The sequence below is a fragment of the Anser cygnoides genome, chromosome 12, assembly GCF_040182565.1.
Source record: "Anser cygnoides isolate HZ-2024a breed goose chromosome 12, Taihu_goose_T2T_genome, whole genome shotgun sequence".
NCBI classification, from domain to species: domain Eukaryota; kingdom Metazoa; phylum Chordata; class Aves; order Anseriformes; family Anatidae; genus Anser; species Anser cygnoides.
Genome location: NC_089884.1, coordinates 13,590,163 through 13,610,065, shown reverse-complemented (window position 1 = coordinate 13,610,065; position 19,903 = coordinate 13,590,163). Strand labels below are relative to the sequence as shown.

General features: G+C 46.3%; 1 protein-coding gene and 1 long non-coding RNA gene across 4 annotated transcripts in view; one reads left to right on the top strand and one right to left on the bottom strand.

The window, feature by feature from the left end:
* NUP93 (nucleoporin 93) overlaps positions 1 to 19,903 on the top strand; it is an 80,291-nt gene that overhangs the window by 36,573 nt on the left and 23,815 nt on the right. For all 3 annotated transcript variants that reach the window (XM_048078753.2, XM_048078754.2, XM_067004669.1), the window contains exons 4-5: positions 12,225 to 12,287; positions 14,894 to 15,022. In XM_048078753.2, coding sequence (XP_047934710.2) covers positions 12,225 to 12,287; positions 14,894 to 15,022 — 192 coding nt within the window. The remainder of the gene's footprint in view (positions 1 to 12,224; positions 12,288 to 14,893; positions 15,023 to 19,903) is intronic.
* On the bottom strand, positions 12,619 to 18,813 carry LOC125184637 (uncharacterized). The gene is made up of 3 exons (XR_007168962.2): positions 18,675 to 18,813; positions 15,559 to 15,650; positions 12,619 to 14,083 (listed from the first exon to the last, which is right to left on the bottom strand). It is a non-coding gene; the product is annotated as an uncharacterized lncRNA (long non-coding RNA).

Sequence of the window (19,903 nt, the reverse complement as noted above, 5' to 3'; positions counted from 1 at the left end):
CATTGTGGTGCAGAGATGTCAGTCTACTGCTTCCTCTGGTCCTGCAGATGCACTTGTGATTTATTTAAAGACACGCTGAACTTTCTTTAATTTTATTTGAAAGTAAGGATTTCGGATGTGTGATGAAAACGGAAATAAGAACAGTCTGTCAGGAAATATTTCCACTTACCAGAGTAACCGAGGTGCCTAGATTTGCATTTTTTCTCAGTTTCTTGAATAAGAGGGTGAAGTAGATTTGCTTAGTCAACTCGAGTCTGCAGCCTGGACCCCACCTCTCTTTCAAGTGACTAGGATGCGATCAGAAAGGGGTTAAGCCAGTGGAACGGTAGGAAAGAGCAGCGATCGGGGACCGAACGTGTATATAGGTGCAGTGGCCACGACTGGCTGTGGGTGGGTGGCAGCTGGATTCATGCTCTCAGCCCCACGCACTCGGGCTGCGTGCGACCTGCAGGCTCTGCCTGGGGGCAGAAGCGTGGGGTGGGTCGCTCCTTTCTCCTGCTCTCTGGGAGGTTTTTTTACCCATACGGGGAGGAGAAGTGGGTTCATGAGACGTGCCTGGCTGGGACGGCTCAGAGGATCCCTGCCCGGGTGGGAAGGTGCCACCGTGCCACCTCCTGCGCCCTCCTTTTGTTCGCCGAGGAATGCCTGAGCTGTCGGCAAGGGGAAGCGCCGGCTCCGCTTGGCCAAAAAGTTGCCTTTTCAACCCAGCTTACCTGTGCTGGAGGTCTTCCTGCAGAAGCTGCTTAGCACAAAATCGCTTCCTCAGGTGCAGCACAATGAAATGTGTGGCTTGCGGGGGTAGAAAGATGGAAGAAGCATCTCCACCGACCCGCGTGGGAGCTGCCTCGCTGAGCCCTGCGCTTGGTGGTGGTGCAAATTATTTTCCTTTGTCTGAAGTGGGTGGGAGACGGAGTTCATCCCGGCTCCGTAAATGAATGTATGGAAAATGACCGAGCCACGGTAATTAATAATTAGCCGTAGGTCCCTTACAGCGGGCTTTACCCTGCTATCTGCTGGCAGCATCTGGAGTTGGCATTTCATTTACACTGAAGTCCGAAAGCTTGCGTGCCTCGTTAATGCACGGCACAGACGAAGGCACGCGCTGCTGGAGGGTTCCTTAGCCAGGGTGGAGTACAGCCGGGGGAGGAGATGGAAACCTTTTGTCTCCCCTGCATCCTCAGCACACCGCTCCCGTGCCCTGCACGGAAAAGTTTAAACCTCGGGCTGGCAGCACAATAGGGGAAAAAGGCAGAAAAGAAAAAAAAATGTTTATTGTAATGTGCCATTTGGTGCAGCAGAGACTTTGAGTAAATGCTTTTCTCCCTGGGCTTGGGAATGGCTGAGCGTTTTAAATATAAATGGTGCGATTGGAGCAGGTATATTCCGGACTTCTGCTTTTTTTTATTTTAATGATCGGTGATTAATAATTCATGGTCAATTTAAATAATTAACTTTGTGAAATGTAGCAGTAATGTAGTGAGAAAACACCGTTTTTAAGGACCACATGCATGCTTGAGGATTTAAAGATATGACACACGAACTGCTCCAGCTTGCTTGCTTTCACTGTCAGTGGAATCTTTCTGTTTATTCTAAGGACATGCTGCTATGCTGGAAATGCCTACTGGGTGAACAAAATAGCTGCGATTTAGTTAAAAATACTGGGGCAGAAGGGGCTAACTGATTCAGGCTTATTTTTCTTGCTCAGGTGGATGATTTGGGGAAATCATGTGTTATTTAAGAGGAGTGAACTTTACATTTCCTCACTTCCTTGTGATTCAGGTGTATTTAAAACCAAAAAAAAGCCTTTTTTCTTAACACTGCAGTATATGCCTCTTGCTTTTCTAGTGCTAGCCAGCCCCCACCAGCGAAATAAAGTAGATTTAACTTTTTGAAAGGCTTGCTTTCCCTGTGTGGGTTTCTCAGGGAGATGTCAGATAGCCGCACGACGGGGAAATCCCGCGGTGGATGCGCCGCGCCGGGCAGAGCTACCTGTGCCAGGGAACGTCCCCGGTGTCCCCGGTCCCCTCGGCTCTGGGGCTCGTGGTGCTGGCAGGCTGCGTCCCGGGGGGCAGCTGCCCGCATCGCTTGGTGCTTGGCGTGCAGACGGATGGAGGCTGGAAGCTTTGGGCTTGGCTTTCCCCCAGCGCCACGGCGAGCCGAGCAGCGCCCGCGAGGAGCGCTGGGGAGGCGGCGCGCAGGCTTTGCCCTGCCGCGGGATGGGAGCACGGCAGGAGAAATCCTTCAGCACCGCTCGGTCTGAGAGCAGGGAGAGGGTCGGGCTCAGAGCGCTGCCAGGCTCACCACTCGCATCCAGAGAAGGTAAAAAAACATTTTTTTCATTACCATTTTTTTTTATATACAGTTTTACATTAACTCGAAAGCATTTAACTTTTTTTTCTTAACATATCTGAGATTGTGAAAGAAGAGATGTGCAAATAATAATGTGCTTCATTTCCAAAAAAAAAGCCTGACAACTCCCCTGTTTCTCAGAAGGGCGAGCTTGCATGCTCCAAACCAGACCAGCAAAAGGATAAGGTGCTCAGTGGGGATGGGGGAGGCTGAAGGATTGCGTTTAGATTTGGAGAAGTGGGTTGGAGGAGGCTGGGTGTTAATAATTAGCAGATTTGCTTAATAATTTCTCCTTCTTGCTGGTGCTCTGTAAGAAACGTGCCACTCGGGGCTGGGAAATGCTTCATCAGCTGGTAGGGAAGGCAGCTCGGCTTTCAGACGTGAACATATCCCAAGAAATGAATTTGCTGCCACCGGGCTGAGTGGGTTATTGTATCTGCCTCCGTGCTGATGCTAACGTTGTGCAATTAGTCCGGTGACAGCCACCGCAAGCTCGTCGCTGTGCCTCCTTTATGCCTTTTTCTTTTCAAACTACTCCCTTATTAGCTGCCGTTTGCTATGGTACTCGCAGGGAAAGCCTATCCTCCTGCAGCAGGGCTGGACACTCCTCTTCCCTCAGCTTTATGAATTTCTCGTGCGGTGCCGACGGATTCCCAGGGGCTGGTTTCTTGGCGCGCTCCATCTCGGGAGACTCCCCAGCAGCTCTCGGTACAGTAAATCGAGGTGTGGTCTGCCAGGGCAGCCTTGCCTTTCCTCCCTGAGATGCAAGGAGGTGACACGGGCAGAAATTTAACATATAGGATTTATTCGCCACTCTTCTTTTTGAGCATCCTCCTCTTAGAGGGAAAGGAAGGCGCAGCGACTTCCCGAGAAAGCGTGGAGTAACCTCGATGCTAAAATGGCAGCGAAAGAAATAAGAAAATGGCGTCATCAGTGAAATTAGTTCTGATGGCTTGATTTGAAGGATGCCTCTGCCTGATGCAAGGACGTTTTCAGTGAGAGGTATTGCATTATAGGCATAGTTATGGCTCTGCGATGAAGCTTTAAAATCATTTAAATCGGTATTTATTTTCACAGTGTTATAAAAAGCATGATACCAGGAAGGCGGGTAGGATAACCTCATCCAGTGGGTGATCAGAAATTAGCATGCTGTAAATATTTTTAATTGTAAGGTCATATTATGGATCTCAAGCCCTTTGGCAGTAACTCGTCGTTTATTTCAAATAGAGTTCAGGAAACAGCTAAAGCCCTGAGTTTTGTTCCCATCGTGACTTTCGTGGCACATTTATGATTTGTGTAGGACTGGAGAAGAGCATTGCTATTTCCGTTTGTATTTTTTAATCAGGATGGTAATACGAGTGCCTTTATAGCACCAGGGAGGAACTGGAGCTGCTCATCATGGCGCGGAGCGAAGCCCCACACCAAGGTCATCCATCTGCATTTAAACACCTTGAGAAAAACAAATGGCCGTGCATTTGGGAACTTGATGAACAAGCTCAGATTCCAGACTGCCAAAAGCTAGTCGGCCCCGCGGCTTCTGGTGTGTGGTTTGTTCGCTCTGTGTGGATGCTGTTGCTGATGGTGAAATAGCAGGGACCACGATGGGCTTCTGGTGGGCAGCTGGTCCAGCTGCTCTGCTCTGCTCTCACTGAACAAGTTGTATTGCAAGTGAGGCGACATTTAGTTGTCTTTGTGGCATTGGGTTCCTCCACATTCGTTAAAACTAATGGAAACGCTGTCTGAGGTGCCGTCAGGTGTGATGTGCGGGTGTTAGCCAGCTGAGCAAGCTGCATCTGGTGCCTCCTGTGTAGCATTTCCTCCTGCTGTACTCCGTGGGTGAGGGTCTGCCCACCTTCCTTCTCTAGCTCTGACGTTTTCTTTCCCATGGCTTTTCTTCCTTCTGTTGCTTGCATGATCTCTAAGCACGTTAGGGTTATTTCAGACTTTCTACTTCGTTATATGTGTCATACCTATTGCACAGATTTCCTTGACATTTCTAACGGTGGTGGGACCTGGGATTCTTGCTAAGCAGCTCCCAGTCGCATCGCAGGGAGATGGAAAATGAGTAATGCCTGGGGAGGAAGAGAGGAGCCGCTAGAGAAGGTAGTGCTGTTCCTTACGCTATTTTTGTGTTGCGTTAACAATTGCTGCCAAAATGATCTGTGTGGTGGAGGTTGATAATTGTACTTGAAAGAGAATCTCACTCTGAGCACCTTTGTTCTAAAATTTTAGGTTAAAAAAGGTGTTATATAAGCTTTATGCCATTAAAGCGTTTGTGACTTTGAAAAGTCCCCGTTGAAACCACTTCTAACAGCATTCCCCTGCGCTCTGTGCATCCCAATGTGACATGGCAAAGATTTCTAGAGCCTGAGAATGAAAGACTGGTGTGTGTAACTGACATTGTTTCGGATCCTCTCTGATGAAGGAGAAAGAGACAACACATAATATAAATATTTACTAAATTTGTGATAATTAGATATGCTGTACAAGTAATATATATATGTTACAGTGGTTGATGTATTCTGTTTTCTACAACCAAGTGTAGCACTTCACACAATTTTGTCATTATGATTGGGATTTTTAAATCTTACAAGCTTCTCTGATGTACCTTGTAAAATCCTAAAATGCATAGGAAGGTAGTAATTAACTCCTCGCATAACAAGAAAATTAAGTCGCTTGTAAGTACAACAGTAAGTGCCTGGCACCATATTCCAGCAGGGAACATGAGCAGTAGCATTGCCTCAATACACCCCGCACGATAAAGCTAGATAAAGTTATCTCCCTGTGTATTTCTCATAAAATGCATTTTCACATAAAATTTATTTGCGCAAATGCACGTCAGAGGACTGAGGCTGGCTGTGGGCTTTGGCGGCGCCACTTGATGCTGGGATGGTTTGGTGTTAACAGGTGGTTTGGCGCTAGCCCTCCCGTGCCTACCAGGTGGCCTCCTGGCTGGAGCAGGACCTAAGGGGCGTTTATATTTCTTCCCTCAAAGACTGGAAACCGAAGGAGCATGTTTCCAGTCTTCATTTGCCAGGTTCAAATGGCCCCAGCAAGAGTCAAAAGAGCACATGCCATCTGCCCCCGCTTCTGCTGATGTGTGATTTCACGAGGAGTGGTTCTTGCGGCAGTTGGAGTTTCTCCTGTCACAGCTAGAAGGAAAGATATTTATCCACCACCACAAAATCCAGCGTTCCCGGATATGGTCTGAAGATGACTGTGAAAACTGCTTGAGTTTCACAGATCGACCAGCCTAAAACAGTAAAATAATACCAAAAAAAAGGCGTTCAACACTGTGCATCACATGGAGGCCACGCTGGCGGTGGGGCAGGATCGCTGCCATGCATCTTCCACCCTGCACGAGGGGTGTTGAGGAAGCCTTGCAGGTAAATGGCGGCGCTTCTCCTTCTTCTGCGAGGTGCTGTGCCTGCTGAGCACCCCGCTGCAATGGTGCAGGCACTGACACTCGCTGCCGCAGGAGGGAGGTCTGCACTGCCGCGGCTCTGCCGGGAAGGCAGGCAGCATTGCGGCTTTGCAACGTTTGATTTTGCTGGAGCAGAAAGCTGCTTTGGAAGTGCAACGATCTGTAAAATCACTGCTAGTCATGCAGTGGAGCAGAGCTCGGGCCAGGGTTTGTATATTTTCATGACTCACCGCTGTTGAAACGCTGTCTGCTCGCAGGGCTGGGAGGAGCTCTCCCACCTTTGCTTTTGCTTGAATTGAATGGGAGTGCTGCCTACGAGCATGGAGCACAGTCACTGCATGCTGGTTTACGTGGTTTGAGACAGCCTCTGGGGGCAGGTAGCAGAGCAGCAGATCTTCTCCAAGCCCAATGTTTGGCTGAATTTAGTGTTAGTTATCAGTCTGCATATTTTCCCCTCTTAAGTTCCTTTGAAAGCCTCTGATGCAACAACTGGCTCTCAAGACTCAGCAAACCATAAACCCGTCTGGTTTTCCCTGCTTTTTCTCCTGTTTAGTCAACAGTGCATTAATTTTTTAGAAAACATTGGAGAATTTCTTACTCTAAATATGGTGGTAAGGAACTTCTGAACTGCTCGTTGCAGTTTGACAAGCTCGGCTGTCTTAGGCCAGGCAGACTTTTCACGTTACTAGGTCCTGGAATTGCAGGCTCATGGGAAGGTCAGACGTGACCTTTACCATTTGTCCTGTCTACATTAGATGGGGAAAACGCACGTTTCCTTGTACTGCACAGTTGAGACCATGCTGTTGTGCTTTCAAACGAGGGTTTTCCTTCCTCAGGCTCATCCCACCTCTTGAAGGTGTAGATTTTTTACGATCTGGATTGAAGGCATTAATTCGTGCATGGCTGTGGGGTGAGCCCGCTCAGACCTTCCTTTTCAGCGTACATTTGTGTACGCTGATTTGTTCCTTATCCTATTTTTTCTTCCAGAGAGAAACATGGCTGGGAGGGCTGTGGCAGAACGCACCACCTCAGCGAATGTGCTCAGATGTGCAGGATTGTGTTAAGCAAATCTTTTCAAAGTAACAATTAAAAAAAATTTGCTAGTAGGGATAAATAAATCAGGTGCTTTGTCTGGAGCTACTGTTCCCACTGCTGAAGAGTGATTTTTGTTAATGGTGTAGTCGTCATCCCTGCTGGCCTTTTGAAGGATTCACTGGATCTACCGGAAATCCAGCACTTGAAAATATTTTAATCAAAGAGCAATTGACTTGAAATGGCCCAGATTGTTCATTTCATTTTCTCCTTTCTTCCCCTGCCAGTGAAAAATAAGCATCGCTGTCAACATCCAAGGCCTCAGTATACTATTTGGCAACATTTGGCTTCTCTTGACAGCTTGAATACCAAGATCAAGTATTAAAAGTATGGCCTGGCTGATGGAAGTAATTAAGAGACTTCTATCAGCCAGGAGAGAGTTTACTAACCTCATTTACTGCAGCAAATGGAAGAGACTTTCAATCTCCTGTCAAAAAGAGACCGTCAGTGCATGCGTGCCCTTTCGTACTGATAATGAATTAGTTACTCAAACCCTTTCTTGCTGGAATTCAGGCTGGAGCAAGGCCGGTTCCTGTCCCGCCAGGCCGTGTCAGGCAGCACCTGCCCGCCATAAGGGATGGCAGCAGAGAGCAGGGACGTGGCACAGCCTGCCCGGGGCCTGCCCGGCGCTGCTGGGGCACCTCTGAACACATCCTCCTGGATAAGATCCTTGAAAATTGTGTGTTTGTGTGGTGGAGAACACCATCTTCTGGCAATGTCCTCTCCTGTCACGGTGGTGGGGGCCTGTCGGACCAAGTAAAATGGCTGTGCTTTGCCTCCGTTCTCACCCAAACCTTCCTCACTCCTCGAGTTTCAAATGCAGCTTAAGGTGAGTAACCTCAGAGACGAAACTCTGAAAATGTGTTTGTCACACGCACTTCAGCCGTGGCTCTTTTTGTTGTGAAAAGCACCTGCTAATACCCTTTAAGGGCCCACCCCATCGCCACATTTTCCCTGTGGTTGCACCGGGGCGGCCAGGAGCCAAGGGGGTTTGTGTGGAGGCTCTCCTCTGCACACCGTGTTCGTAGCCTCTCCGTCGCAGGTTCCTGCATGTACCTGGCGGAGCTCAGTGGCAGGCAGGCATCTTTTCTGAAGGGCTACAAGCCAGAGCTGGAAGCGGGGTGGAGTAGATGGGATTAAGGGCTGTGGGGAGCAAGGTGCAGGGAGTGAGGCATCACGGATGGCTGGGGAGGTTGGGCCGAGTGTTGTAGGAGCATAGGACTAGGATTTGGTACCAAGCAGGGCTGGATTTCAGCTGGCAGGGAGGAATTCAGGAGATAAAACTGGAATCCAAGGGGTAAGAGATCCAAGAGGAGCTGTAACGTGCTGGGGAAGGATGCCGAGGGCCAGCAGAAATGCAAGAACAAGCGATGGGACTAGCTGGAAAATGGGAACCTGAAGGTGGGAGAGTGGGTGTATTTCCAGGCCTGTGTCCCCGTTTGGCAAGTATCTTCCTGTCAGATACTGTACAAATCGCACTTAGGAAACAGCAGTGAGTGTTGCGGAGAACCTGTGATGGAAGAGAGATGTGCTGCTTCCCTTCCAAATGAGGTGTGGGAGGAGTGTGTGGGTGTCCCACGGGAACACAGGAAAATCAAATGCCACAAGTCACACGCTGAAGCAGGGCAGCATGATGTGACTTTAGGGCTCTGTGAGCTTTTTTCCTAAACCTGCCTCAGGGAAATAAGACACGGTTTCGTTTTCAAGCAAAATCCAGGCTGCTTTGGGATCCCTGCCACGGCAGGACTTGTGTGGAGCCCCAAGGTGAGGACTTCGCCTCTGAGGTTTTAGCGATGCTCCCGTTAGCTGTTCCTATCTTTGCCATCTGCCGCAGTGAAATAGCCCTTTGTCTCCTAACAATATCTGTTCTCCTTCTGCTTCTCTCTTCGGAAACCAAATCTGAAGCAACGTGTCGCTGCTCCTTGTACAATCAGTGGCATCTCCCCCGAGAGGGCAGCTCCTGCGATATGGGTCATGTACTCCCTTGGACCCGCCGTGCACGCTGACTGCTCTGCCTCTGTATCCTTGTTACAGCCTGCAGGCGGTGGTGGCAAAGTCAAACCTTCCCTCTGGGACTGCAGAAAGCTTTTAGGGCAGGCACAGCTCCGTGAGCACAACCCGGCGCTGTTCAAGGCTCAGGCCCCATAGACAATGCAAATCCTTCATGCTGTTACACGGCCTGGGATTTTCGTGGGGCCAAAATTCTCCAGCGTGAAGCCCATCGCTTCCATCCTTCTGCCCACCCTTGTTCCAGAGAGCTCAGCTTTAACTTGTAGCAGGTGGACACTGGTGTGCATTTATATAGGTAAGTGGAAGCTAAATGTGCAGTGACCAAAGCACGCTGCACCACTAGGTGGCAACGCAATAAGCCAGGGAATAAATGCTGGTAGAGCAGCCCTACAATCTTTATTTTAAGGTGTGAAATTTTGGCTAACAGAGCCCAGAGTGACGACTGCAGGAAACTGCAGTTTGGCCTAGGCGGAAGCAGTCTCATTAACGGTAGCAGGAACCCCAGCGTCAGTTGCTGAAACTCCCTCTCCTGAGCTGTAATAATTAGGCTGTAATTAACTGAGGCAGCAATTGTCGTGCTACAGTCACGTTTAGCACAAAGCATCGGACCAACGTTTTTAAGATGTACCTTCTGTTAGTGAGCCAATATAGATATTTGAGACCTGTGAAGATTTTCATTTGCTAAAAGAGTTGGTTTTGAGATGGAAAAAGACAATTACCATCCCCTGATTGGCGTTCAGTGTCATCTAATCCCTTAAATGGACCTAGTGAACTCCAGGAGCAGGGAGGTTTCATTAAGAGCGATACTCAGGCTGGATTTACGGTCTCCAAGGGAAGTTCTAGCACACTTACATCACGCTGTGGATTACCATCACTGCTGTGTATATTTCTAGGCAGGTACCCAAGCTGTCTTCTCTTCCATTTGGTCACCTTTCACACAGCAAATAGCGTTTTACCCTGTGTATTGCAAAATAATTGTTTTGTTTGGTGGAATTGTTGACCTCTTCCTTTCTGTCCCTATAAGGAGGTCTCAGGCAGGACTCGTGAGGTCTATCTCAGGGCTTTCAGGAGCCCAGGACTTGCAGAGGGAGCAGGGAGGAGGGCACCCAGCACATCTGCAAGCTTCAGTGCCCGGCACGGCTTGCTAGCACCTTCCATCGCATCCATGTAGCTGCAGGTCTCCGTCCCTGAGGCAGTGGGGCGCTTTTGCATGTAAAATTAACAGTGTTGTTAAAGGATACGGCAAACAGTGCTGGGCTCTGCAACATCAGATCCCTACTGTCAGACGTGCATGTATGTCTTTTGTTCGTAAGCTGGTGTGTGCTTTCGAGGTGTGCTCGTTAAGTGTAACTCTAGGTAATTCTTCAGTCCAGTTTGGGAATGGGGGGAAAGGAGAGGAGGAAGGGAAGACTTGCTGCCCTTTTGCAGACCTTCCAACCTTGCAGCCAAGGACAAACCTTACAAAGGCACGTCTCCAGCCCTCCCCATCTCTCCTGCAAGGAGCCCAGACCGGGACTTGGCCCCGTTAGGTGCCTGCGGCAGCTGCAGGAGTGCTCGGTCCCCAGACACATGCAAGGAGATGCATTTAGCTTCCCTTCTCCAGATTGTAACTGCGCTTTCTCTGCGGGCATTGTCTAAAAATAAAGTGGGACGTGGATGAAGAAATGAAGACTGTGCTGTGTGCCAGTAGCCCCTTCTTCCATATGTAATTCAAGGGCTTTCTCTGGGGGAGCTGCATCGCTTGTCTGTCCCAGGGGCTGCGGTTCTGTCTCTACCTGCTATGCAGAAAGGGGTCACGTTCCTATTTCAGCTGAAGGGGGTCAGAGGACGTCCTATACCCACGTACTGCCTGTACTATGAGTTTCAGAAGGGAAGGTTGCCATGCCCTTGATCTCACCCACGGGTGCTGGGTAACAGGAAGGCAGACAGCACACCTACGTTGTCTGCCAATTTTCTGCATTTCTGAGAAACCGCAAACCTTGCTCGCCTCTCAGACCGAAGTAGCAATCTGCTATCTGTTGTTGTGTGTAATACAGCTGCAGGGCTATTTTTAAGACCTACCATAACTATATTTTCCCAAGGGTCCAAGCCCTCATGACGATGGGTTGCTGTCCTGCGGCAGGACCTGTGCTCCCCTGGAGAGCTGCAGCTTGAGCTAGGGTGCAAGGATCGATACCGATATTGTCAGATCGTTGGGGCAGGAAGCATTTCTTTGCAGGAAGATGTAGCGAATGAAGAGCTTGAAAGACTCCTAAATCCTGACAAATTCAGTCCTGTACTGCTACAGTTGTATATCCTCATTGTAAAAGCATAAAGCACAGCACGTTGAGTTCCCACTCCCTGAGTTGTCAGTGGCCTCTTTAATTTTAGGTCTGTGCAATGAGGATACAGACTCAAGGTTTTAGCACTTCTAGCCGATAATGTTATCGATGATTACTTCAGAGGGAAACAAAAGGGTTTTTTTGTTGTTGTTTTGGAGGATGATTAAATTGAAGTCTGGGAGTGCAAATCAACTGGGTTTGTTTAATTGGTGTTATAACAGTAAATATGTAAAATTAAGGTGTTCAAGTTAGGTTGTAATAAGTGTTTCCCATTTGTTCCCTGTGTATGTTACAGCAGCTTACTCGGCAGGTATTCATTAAATGCAGGATATCATGTCTTTGCTGGTATGGGTCACAAAAGTCATGTTTAGGATAAGTAACTACAGCTCGTTTGAATCAGTTCACATACACCAGACCTGTTTTGAGATTTATTGATATACTAAAAATATAACTCTAAAATTTTTAACCACTCCAGCTGTGTGTAAGGAGGGACTATGCAGTAAACTTCTCCTCTGTGCTTTCCAACTGTTTAGTTACTTTCATCCTTTTTCAACTGATTATTTTTAAAGCTTTTTCACAGTTCCTATCGGGCCCACAAGAGCTCCACTCCTGCCTGAAGCTGCCAAGTCAAAACCTTTTTTTCTTTTTTTTTTTTTTTAACATACTCAAGTCCAACAATCTTATCTGTGCTTATCGCTCCTACCAGCTTTCATCCTAGCTCCCTCAAATAGAGAGCAAGGGGAAGCAGTTGCTGGGACACAGAGATAAAAAAGAATAGAAGCAGGATATTTCACCAGGATTTAATGCATATTAAAACAGGGGATTAATGCGTTTTCATTTTCACACTGCTCTGTATGGGCATCTTGCCGTACCTCTGGTGAAGTGAAGTGACCTTTAAACTTCTCTGGAATGGACTGGGGAGAGCTGCCAGCACTTCGTGGAGTTGAAAGAGCTGAGTGGTACAATATGTATCTGATGGTAGCGCGAGGTAGCTTTTAGACTGAAGCTCTGTTTGTCCTTTTCTGCAGGGATTCCTGAAGAATGAAAAAGATAATGCCTTGCTGTCAGCTATTGAAGAGTCCAGGAAAAGGGTAAGTTGGAAGCAAATACCTTTTTATAAACAAACCAAACCACAAAAAACCCCACACACGAAAGGGGAGGGAGGTGGTGGATCTTGAGGAATTATTTATAAATTAGACGTTTAATAAACCTAGTGGAATTGAAGAGGACTGTCTACAGAATATACAATAGTTAGATGTAAAAATAGTTGCTTAGAATTTCCAGAAGAAATAATTTTCAGTTGCATTTCAGCTGCAATATTATGTAGGATCTGGAAGCTCACAGTGTTAAATATGAGTTTGAACAAAGCAGCTGCTTGTAAGGCACAGCATGCTCTAACCCTCTCTCTACGAGTGCCTTCTTTTCTAGAGGTGATAACGCTAGGATAACATCACGTTTTTTGCTCTGAGAAGTACCTTGTGCCTTGACCTCCCATACAGTGGTGATGCTCTGTGGATGTTGTGGAAGCTGTTTCCCCGGGTCACAGGAATTGAAGCGTGGTGCTCTCTACACGACTACCTTCAGACCCACGCAGCAGCAGTACTGCAAGGTGTAATTCTTGTCTGTAGGACAGCCAGAACATGATGCTGCTTACACTGTCCAAAGCAAAACTCTCGGATATTAAAAACAGTTTTTGAAGCAGTGTAAAAAAATTGCTACAATAAGAAAGTAAGAGTTGTCACTTAGGCTCAGAGAAAGGGCTTGAGCCCAGTTTTCTGTCCTCAGAGGGGACCAACGCCTAGGCAGTCTGTAAGGGAAAAAGTCTGAGCCTTCCCCCATTCATCTCTGTCTCTGCACCTCACGCAAATAGTTGTTGTAGGATTTTCTGAGCTGGAAGCTGTTCTCTGATGCAAAATTCATCTTACTGTGGTCCTGAGTCTATTAAGGCTTTTGGTATCTGTCATATTCGGGGGCAATGATTTCCACAGTTGAATTATGCAGTGTGGAAAAACGCTTCCTGTTTGTCTTGAAGCTGCTGCTTCGAAATGTCATTGCATGCTTCCAGTGCTTATGGTACAATCGTTTCCCTACATGTATACTTGGGGCACCAGGGTTTAGAACTGAGCCTGTGTTTATTTCAAATGATAAGGAATGGTACTTAAGCATTATTAAATTATTTTAATTACATATAATTATGCTGTAATTATCGAAGTATATTTAAACCCCCGTTGAAGTGATTATAGTGAAAGTAAGAAGACCTACATTCCATCATGGAAGTATAAAATGATTTTATATTATAAGGCAAGAAACAAAAATCATATGCTCTAGTTGCACGTGTGCACTATAATTAAATGTTTGTCAAATGTCACTGCCTTTTACCCATTCACTTATACTAGGGAATGTTTAATTGACAGTACCCTAAAAGCAGTCCATAAGAGATGAAATCTTATTCAGGCAGCCAAAACGTGTAGTTATGTACGCTGCAGCTCAGAGTGATTTGAAAGAGAGACAGAGAGAGAGGGTTGGGAAAGATAAAGTAGCGGTGTATGGCTTCTTCTCCAGAATTAGTGGAAATAAGAGCATTTTCTGTCCCAGTGTACTCAAGGCTGCTGGCTAGCATCACTCCAGCAATAACAGGAAGAGAGCAGAGAAGCATCTTCGATATCCTAATGCTCGTTGCCAAAATAAGGAGTGCTGAGCAGAGCTCTTCCCCTCCATGCATTCCTCCATCAGATCTGAAGCTGTTGTAGCACATCAGCCATTTTAAAGGGTGGTTCTTCTCAGGGCATGATTTACTGCACTTGTTTTCCTGATGAGAAAGGCTTTCTGGTTCTTCCGCACCCGTTGATCTTCCTTAATAATTTTTATTTTTCTTGCATCATATTTCCTATTTAAAAGGAAAAACATACTGATAAAGACCTGAAAATGAAATACGGGCTCTAAACAGACATCTCTATTAACAGTGCAGTGCATCAAACCTTTATCACCTCCAGGGAGGTGAAGAGCTGTTTGCCAGTAGAGAAACAGGGCTTGACAAACCACGCAGATCGGTGGTGACCTGGATATCGTGTGCATGCAGCTGGGTGGCCAACTGCTAAATTAACAAAAGGTTTGGGCTGAGGGAGGTGGGCAGAGGGCAAGGAGCCCTTAACTTCCACGCTCGTTATCTTAGCCCTGTAACAGGGTCAGAGCTCGGCGCGTGCTGCTGCCCCCTCTGCTCTTTCTGCAGTGCTGTAAACCAAGGCTGCTGCTGGTACACGTAAGGTCTGTGCTCCGGTGGGGTGAAGTGGGTATTTTGGATCCAGGCATCTTATGCAGAAGTTGCAGCTGTTGCTGCTGAGGGAAATGGACAGCTCAAGAAAATCCTGAAGTCGTGAGCAATTGTGGGTAGCGTCTCAGCCTGTCCATTTCCAACCTGCTGGGCTTTCTGTGTGTCAGCACCACAGAAAAGACAAAGATCCAATCGTTTAGTAGCTGGGTACGCAAAAGCTATATTCATTCATGCACACCTGTTTTCTGAATCCCCTCGTACCTAGCAGGAGGTCTGATAATATCCAGCAAATCGTTAGCTCTTGAGGACTGACCAGGTTGATTTAGCTAGTTGCTATTTTAAGCTGGTCTGTTAATAGCAGAGCTGGTTAGTGGTTGCATGCTGTTTGGTGTTTCTGTCTATTCCTTAGCTCTTCTTCTTCAACAGACCTTTGCTATGGCTGAGGAGTATCACCGAGAATCGATGCTGGTTGAATGGGAACAGGTGAAGCAAAGGATTCTTCACACCCTGCTGGCGTCGGGGGAAGATGCTCTCGATTTCACCCAGGAAAACGAGGTAACTGCCTTCCTGAACACTGCGTGGTCACACTCAGCTGCCACTCTGACGCTGCTGGAACCACCTCTGGATTATTTTATAGCTACAACCGTTGAAAATAAGTGATATTAAAGCTCTATTTAACTTAAAAATGGTTGCAACTAGTAGAATGCATTGCCTAGCGAAGTATCGAACCTTTGTTTTTATTGACTGATTGGTGCAGGCAGTGGAGCTCCTGTTGCTGAAGCTGTTTTATGTGCAGGTTGGAAGCTCAGTCACCCTAGTGCATAGGAGATCGATAACACCCAGTGGACAGAAAACACGTCGGGGTGAACTTCTCCTTCAGGGAAACTTTGCAGAGCTAATGAGACCAGACAGCTTCTCAGGTGTAGCTGTTCTCCCAGACAGGTCTTGCAATGTCTCTTCCCCTTATCCCTGTCTACTAGCCAGGATTTATGGCTTTTCGTAGGAGGGTGTGGAAGTCTCTTGGGTTTCTTGTCAACACCAGTTGAATATTCCAAAAAAAAAACAAACGAGGGAGTATGCTTTCCTTTTACCTTGCTCTCTCACTGTTGTGCCTCAAGGTCTCTTGCACTCAGCAATTCAAGGTTAATCCAGTGGTGACCAGATCCTTTGGGCAAGACAGCCCCTGTTTGATATGAAAAGATATTGACTAGTAACTCAAAATATTACGTGTGTTGTGTTACAATTTAAAACTTTAGTTTTTCTTTAGTTTTTTCTTAAAATGCTGCTGTGCCATGAGCAGAACGTGGCACGGCTACGTGCAGAGTTGTGGGAGCTCCACCCCTGGGAGCCAGAGGCGTCAGACATCAGCTGGGATCCCTGGAGCATGAAGTTGCGTCGCAGCCCCAGCACACTGCTCCATCAAAAACTAACCTTGAGAGGAGAGGCAGTAGGGAAAGAGCATTGCTGTGCTTTCAGGCCAGAAGACAGGCCCAGTTTTTTTTACAGCAATCTTCCCCATGAAATTCCCCTTTTTATTTTATTTTTTTTTTCATTGGTGTGACTTATAGAGCTGCAAACTGCATTAAAAAAGTAAAAAAAAGGTCTTGGTGTTAATGGGGTATGACCTGTATAGGGATTTGGAAATAATTAAAGCTGTTAATGAAATGTCCCTTTCTGATTACTATTAATTTAAATATAGGTTAATCCCAGTTAGCATACATCTCTTTATAGAAGCTATTTTCCCTACAATGTATTTTACTGATACTTCACTGTGACTTTTCAGAAGGCTGTCCAGTGTTCCGCTATTAGAGATGTTAAATAATGCAGGCTGAATTCATTTAAAGCTAGGAACAGCTCTCCCATTACTTTGGGATGTGAGTCTGCAGACTTGGCAGCTGTTCTAATAGCTTCTAACATCTTTGATTTGTGTGAGTTACTGGTGTGGGGTTTGCCTTCCAAAGTGTGGATACCGGCTGCTGGGAGAAGCAATATAATAACCTTCTCTGAAAAGCCCAAACCCCTTTTCTGCTGTTTCAGTATCAAAATGGACAGTAACCCCAGCCCGTGGCACTTGAGATGCCAAGCATCAAATTGGTGGGAGGGGGGGAAAACCCTTTAATAGTTTCCATGAATGAGTTTAAAGACTCGGTGTACGCCATCGCTCAGTAATACTCCACTCTCCCTTTCAAAGCACTCGTGGTATCGGTATGTCATTTCAAGAGCATTTAAAATCCTTGATATATTCCAGTCTTAGCCTCAAGAAGTCAAAGGTCTGAGAGGTTTGAAGTGCATCTACTGTGTTAAAAGCCTGTTATCTAACCTCCCCACAGCAGGTTGTTCTTCTAAAGCCTTGTTCCAGTCAAATAAGTTTTTTGTGTGTGTGACACAAACAGACACAGCCTGTGGAATATAGTAGAGGTTTAATTGATATCCTCTGGAGATGGAGAATCAACTGAAAAGGCACAGATCCAAACACAGCAGGGGGCCGGTCTGCCTGCGAGCCAATTTCGAGCTTTGGGCAAGCTAATTTGGGCAGAGTAAAATACCAACACATTATTCATGAAAATAAGACCAATTAACAGGCGAAGCTTATGATTCAAAGAAGCTAGCGCAGGACTTGCCATTAGTGGTTTCTGTTCTGCCTTGTCCTCCAGCCTGGCCTTTTTCCCCGTAAGGGAAAAACTGAACTAAAACAGGGTGCTCCTTGGGAGGAGGGAAGAAAGCCTGGCTTTTGTTTTCAGGATATCAAACACCTATGTTACGTTCTCAAGGTGTTTGTTCCGAGTCTTGTTCTGCTAGGTTCTGAGGCATTTCTTTTGTCCTTTTATTCCCTTTTTTTTCTTCCACCCCCTCCCCAAGCTCTTCCCCTCCTGCTGTCGAGCAGCCTGCTCCCGCAGTGCCTGAGAGACGCCGTCGCTCTCGCTTTCTCCTCTGCCCTCCGTGTGACGATTTCACATCCCCTAAATCCCAAGGAGCGCAGGATCTTTTCCTCTCCCCCGCTGCACCGCGATGGGTTTTGGTGGTGTTTCTGCAGCTCGGTCTCCTGCGTAGTTATGCGCTGCATCTAGTGGCCAAGCCATTTGGAGAGCTGACAAAATGTCTGCCCAGCCTTCTGCTGAGGAATGTGCATATGCATATGAGGGCGATGAATAATGCAGCTTTCTGGGCGTGCAGTTGGGTGCACAAGCGAGGCTGAATGCTTGGCTGAGTACAAATGAAGGACTCCTTTGAAAAGCAGCATCATTCAGCTAAATGAATTTAAAGATAAAACTGTGATGGTGGCGCGGTCTAATTGCAGTTTTTGCAAATGGATAATATTCAAAATAAATAGCACGGCTCTGAAGAATCTTTTGGAAAGACCTCAATGCAGGGCAGGGAGAAGCAAACGTGATTGATCGAAACAGCACGAGCTGTGTGAGCAACCGCAGACCAGATAGGCAGAGATGTGTGTGTACTTCTGCAGTCCTTGGTGCGTTACCAACTTTTCCTTTTTAGCATTTGCTGCTCCAGTTATGCTTCAGGAGCAGACCTAAAACATAATTCTTTTAGTACACACCTGGCTGCTGTTTTCAGCGCATCTTTCATCACCTTTTCCTCGCTTGAAAACTTGAGAAGTTCTGACTTGCTGCAAAAGGATATCCTGCCCCTTCCCCAGATTTCCTTCTGAGCTGTGGCAGATGCCTCTTCAGGCACCGGCTGCTGGCTACGGAGGGTTTGCCTGCACACCTATCCGTTTCTGCAGCTGAGGGTAAGGACTGGAAACGGCCTTCCCCGTGCTGACTCACTGCTGTAGTTTCCCTTTTGAAATTTCCTTTTAGCCCGACCATGAGATACTTCAATGAGCTTTTTTTCTAGTACCGTTTAATAATTCAAAGATGGAGCCAGAATGTGAGTATGAGATGGAAAAAAAAAGGAAATGCTCTAGCTCCCGTGGCTCTTGCTGTAGGAAAGAAAAGCATAAGAAAAGCAAGACAAATTCTGGTATTCCTGATTTTTTTTTTTCTCGCTGAAAGGCCAAGCTGGTTGAGGGCATTTAAAGAATTTACCTGCAATGTGTCAGGTCTCAGCTGTGGCAAATTGTTAATAAGTGATCCTCAAAGCGTAATGGATAGGGAAAAATTAAAACTGGAGAAAGGAGAGGAGAAAAAAAAACACTAAATGCACATTCTTTGGTTTCAGACGTGCACTTTTGAATTCAGATCCTTACCTGTGGGTTTTAACCTGTCAGTCTTACGCTGCTGTCTGGAAAGGTGGCCACAGAGATGCTGCTCTTTGGTGCTGTGGTACAACAGCAGGAGAAAAAGGAACCGGATTCGCAAAATAAAGCCCCAGTCCTTGTATTTGTGGTGTTTGAGCGCTGGTTGAAAAGTGACACCGAGTCACAATGTACTCTTCTTGCTTTAGAAGATGAAACCTCATCAGTAATTAATGACAGCGTCCATAATTTAGTGTTACTTTAAATAACTCTGCAATTTATCTAGCACAGCAGAGGGGAAGGCTGCAAAGCGCTATTTCTGCCATCACGTCTGTTTCCCAGGAAACCTGCTTTAACGGCTTCTTTGTTCTTTAGAACAAAGAATTTGTCGTTTTTAGGTGGGTTTAAAGGAATTTGTGTCAGATGATTTGGCACTGAAAGAAAAATGCAAATACTTCTGACTATCAGTATCCATTAGGAGTGACTCTGAGGAATATTTTGGGGGTAAGTTCAGCTGCAAAAAGAAAGTGGTGTTTGGTGAGGTATTTTGTTTGTGCTGCCTAAGGTCTAAATGAATCTGATTTTACTGTCAGGTTGAACATAATTTAAATTGCACTATTACTGAGAAATGAATGCGGTGATAAATTAATTTCAGCAATTCAAAGGATTTTTGACGTTCGTATTTGATACCTTCATTTATATCTCACTATATCAGGGACAAACACAACTGAATACTTTTTATTTTGCAGTCAACTGTTGTATGCAGTGCAAAAAGCATAAATCATAAATATCACAAATCTCTTATAATTTCTGAATAGGGGCCATGCCATTATTTTCACATAAATGCCTAGCTAGCTCAGAACAGCTTTGTGGCTGTTGCACTTTTGTGACTTCATTTGTCTTTGTTTTAAATTGCAAAAATTTCCCTGCTCAGAGCTTGTGGACTAGGACAATTACAGCTTTTTTAAGAACATGAACTCCTGAGGGTAAAGGCGGTCTTACACAACAGAAGGTACCACTCTGGTTACCTGTTACCAAATTAAAACAGGCAGTGCTTCCCAAATGCTTCCCTGCATGGACCGTGTGGAATTTCACGAGTTTTTATTATTTTGTTTCAAAGTTGGGATACAGCCCAGGAAAATGTGAGATTCTTTTGAAGATCCTATCAGCAACTCCTCTGATTTGAAATGAGAAATTGTTTACAATTTCATCAGGAGAGAAGCTATGTGTTACCTGTTCCC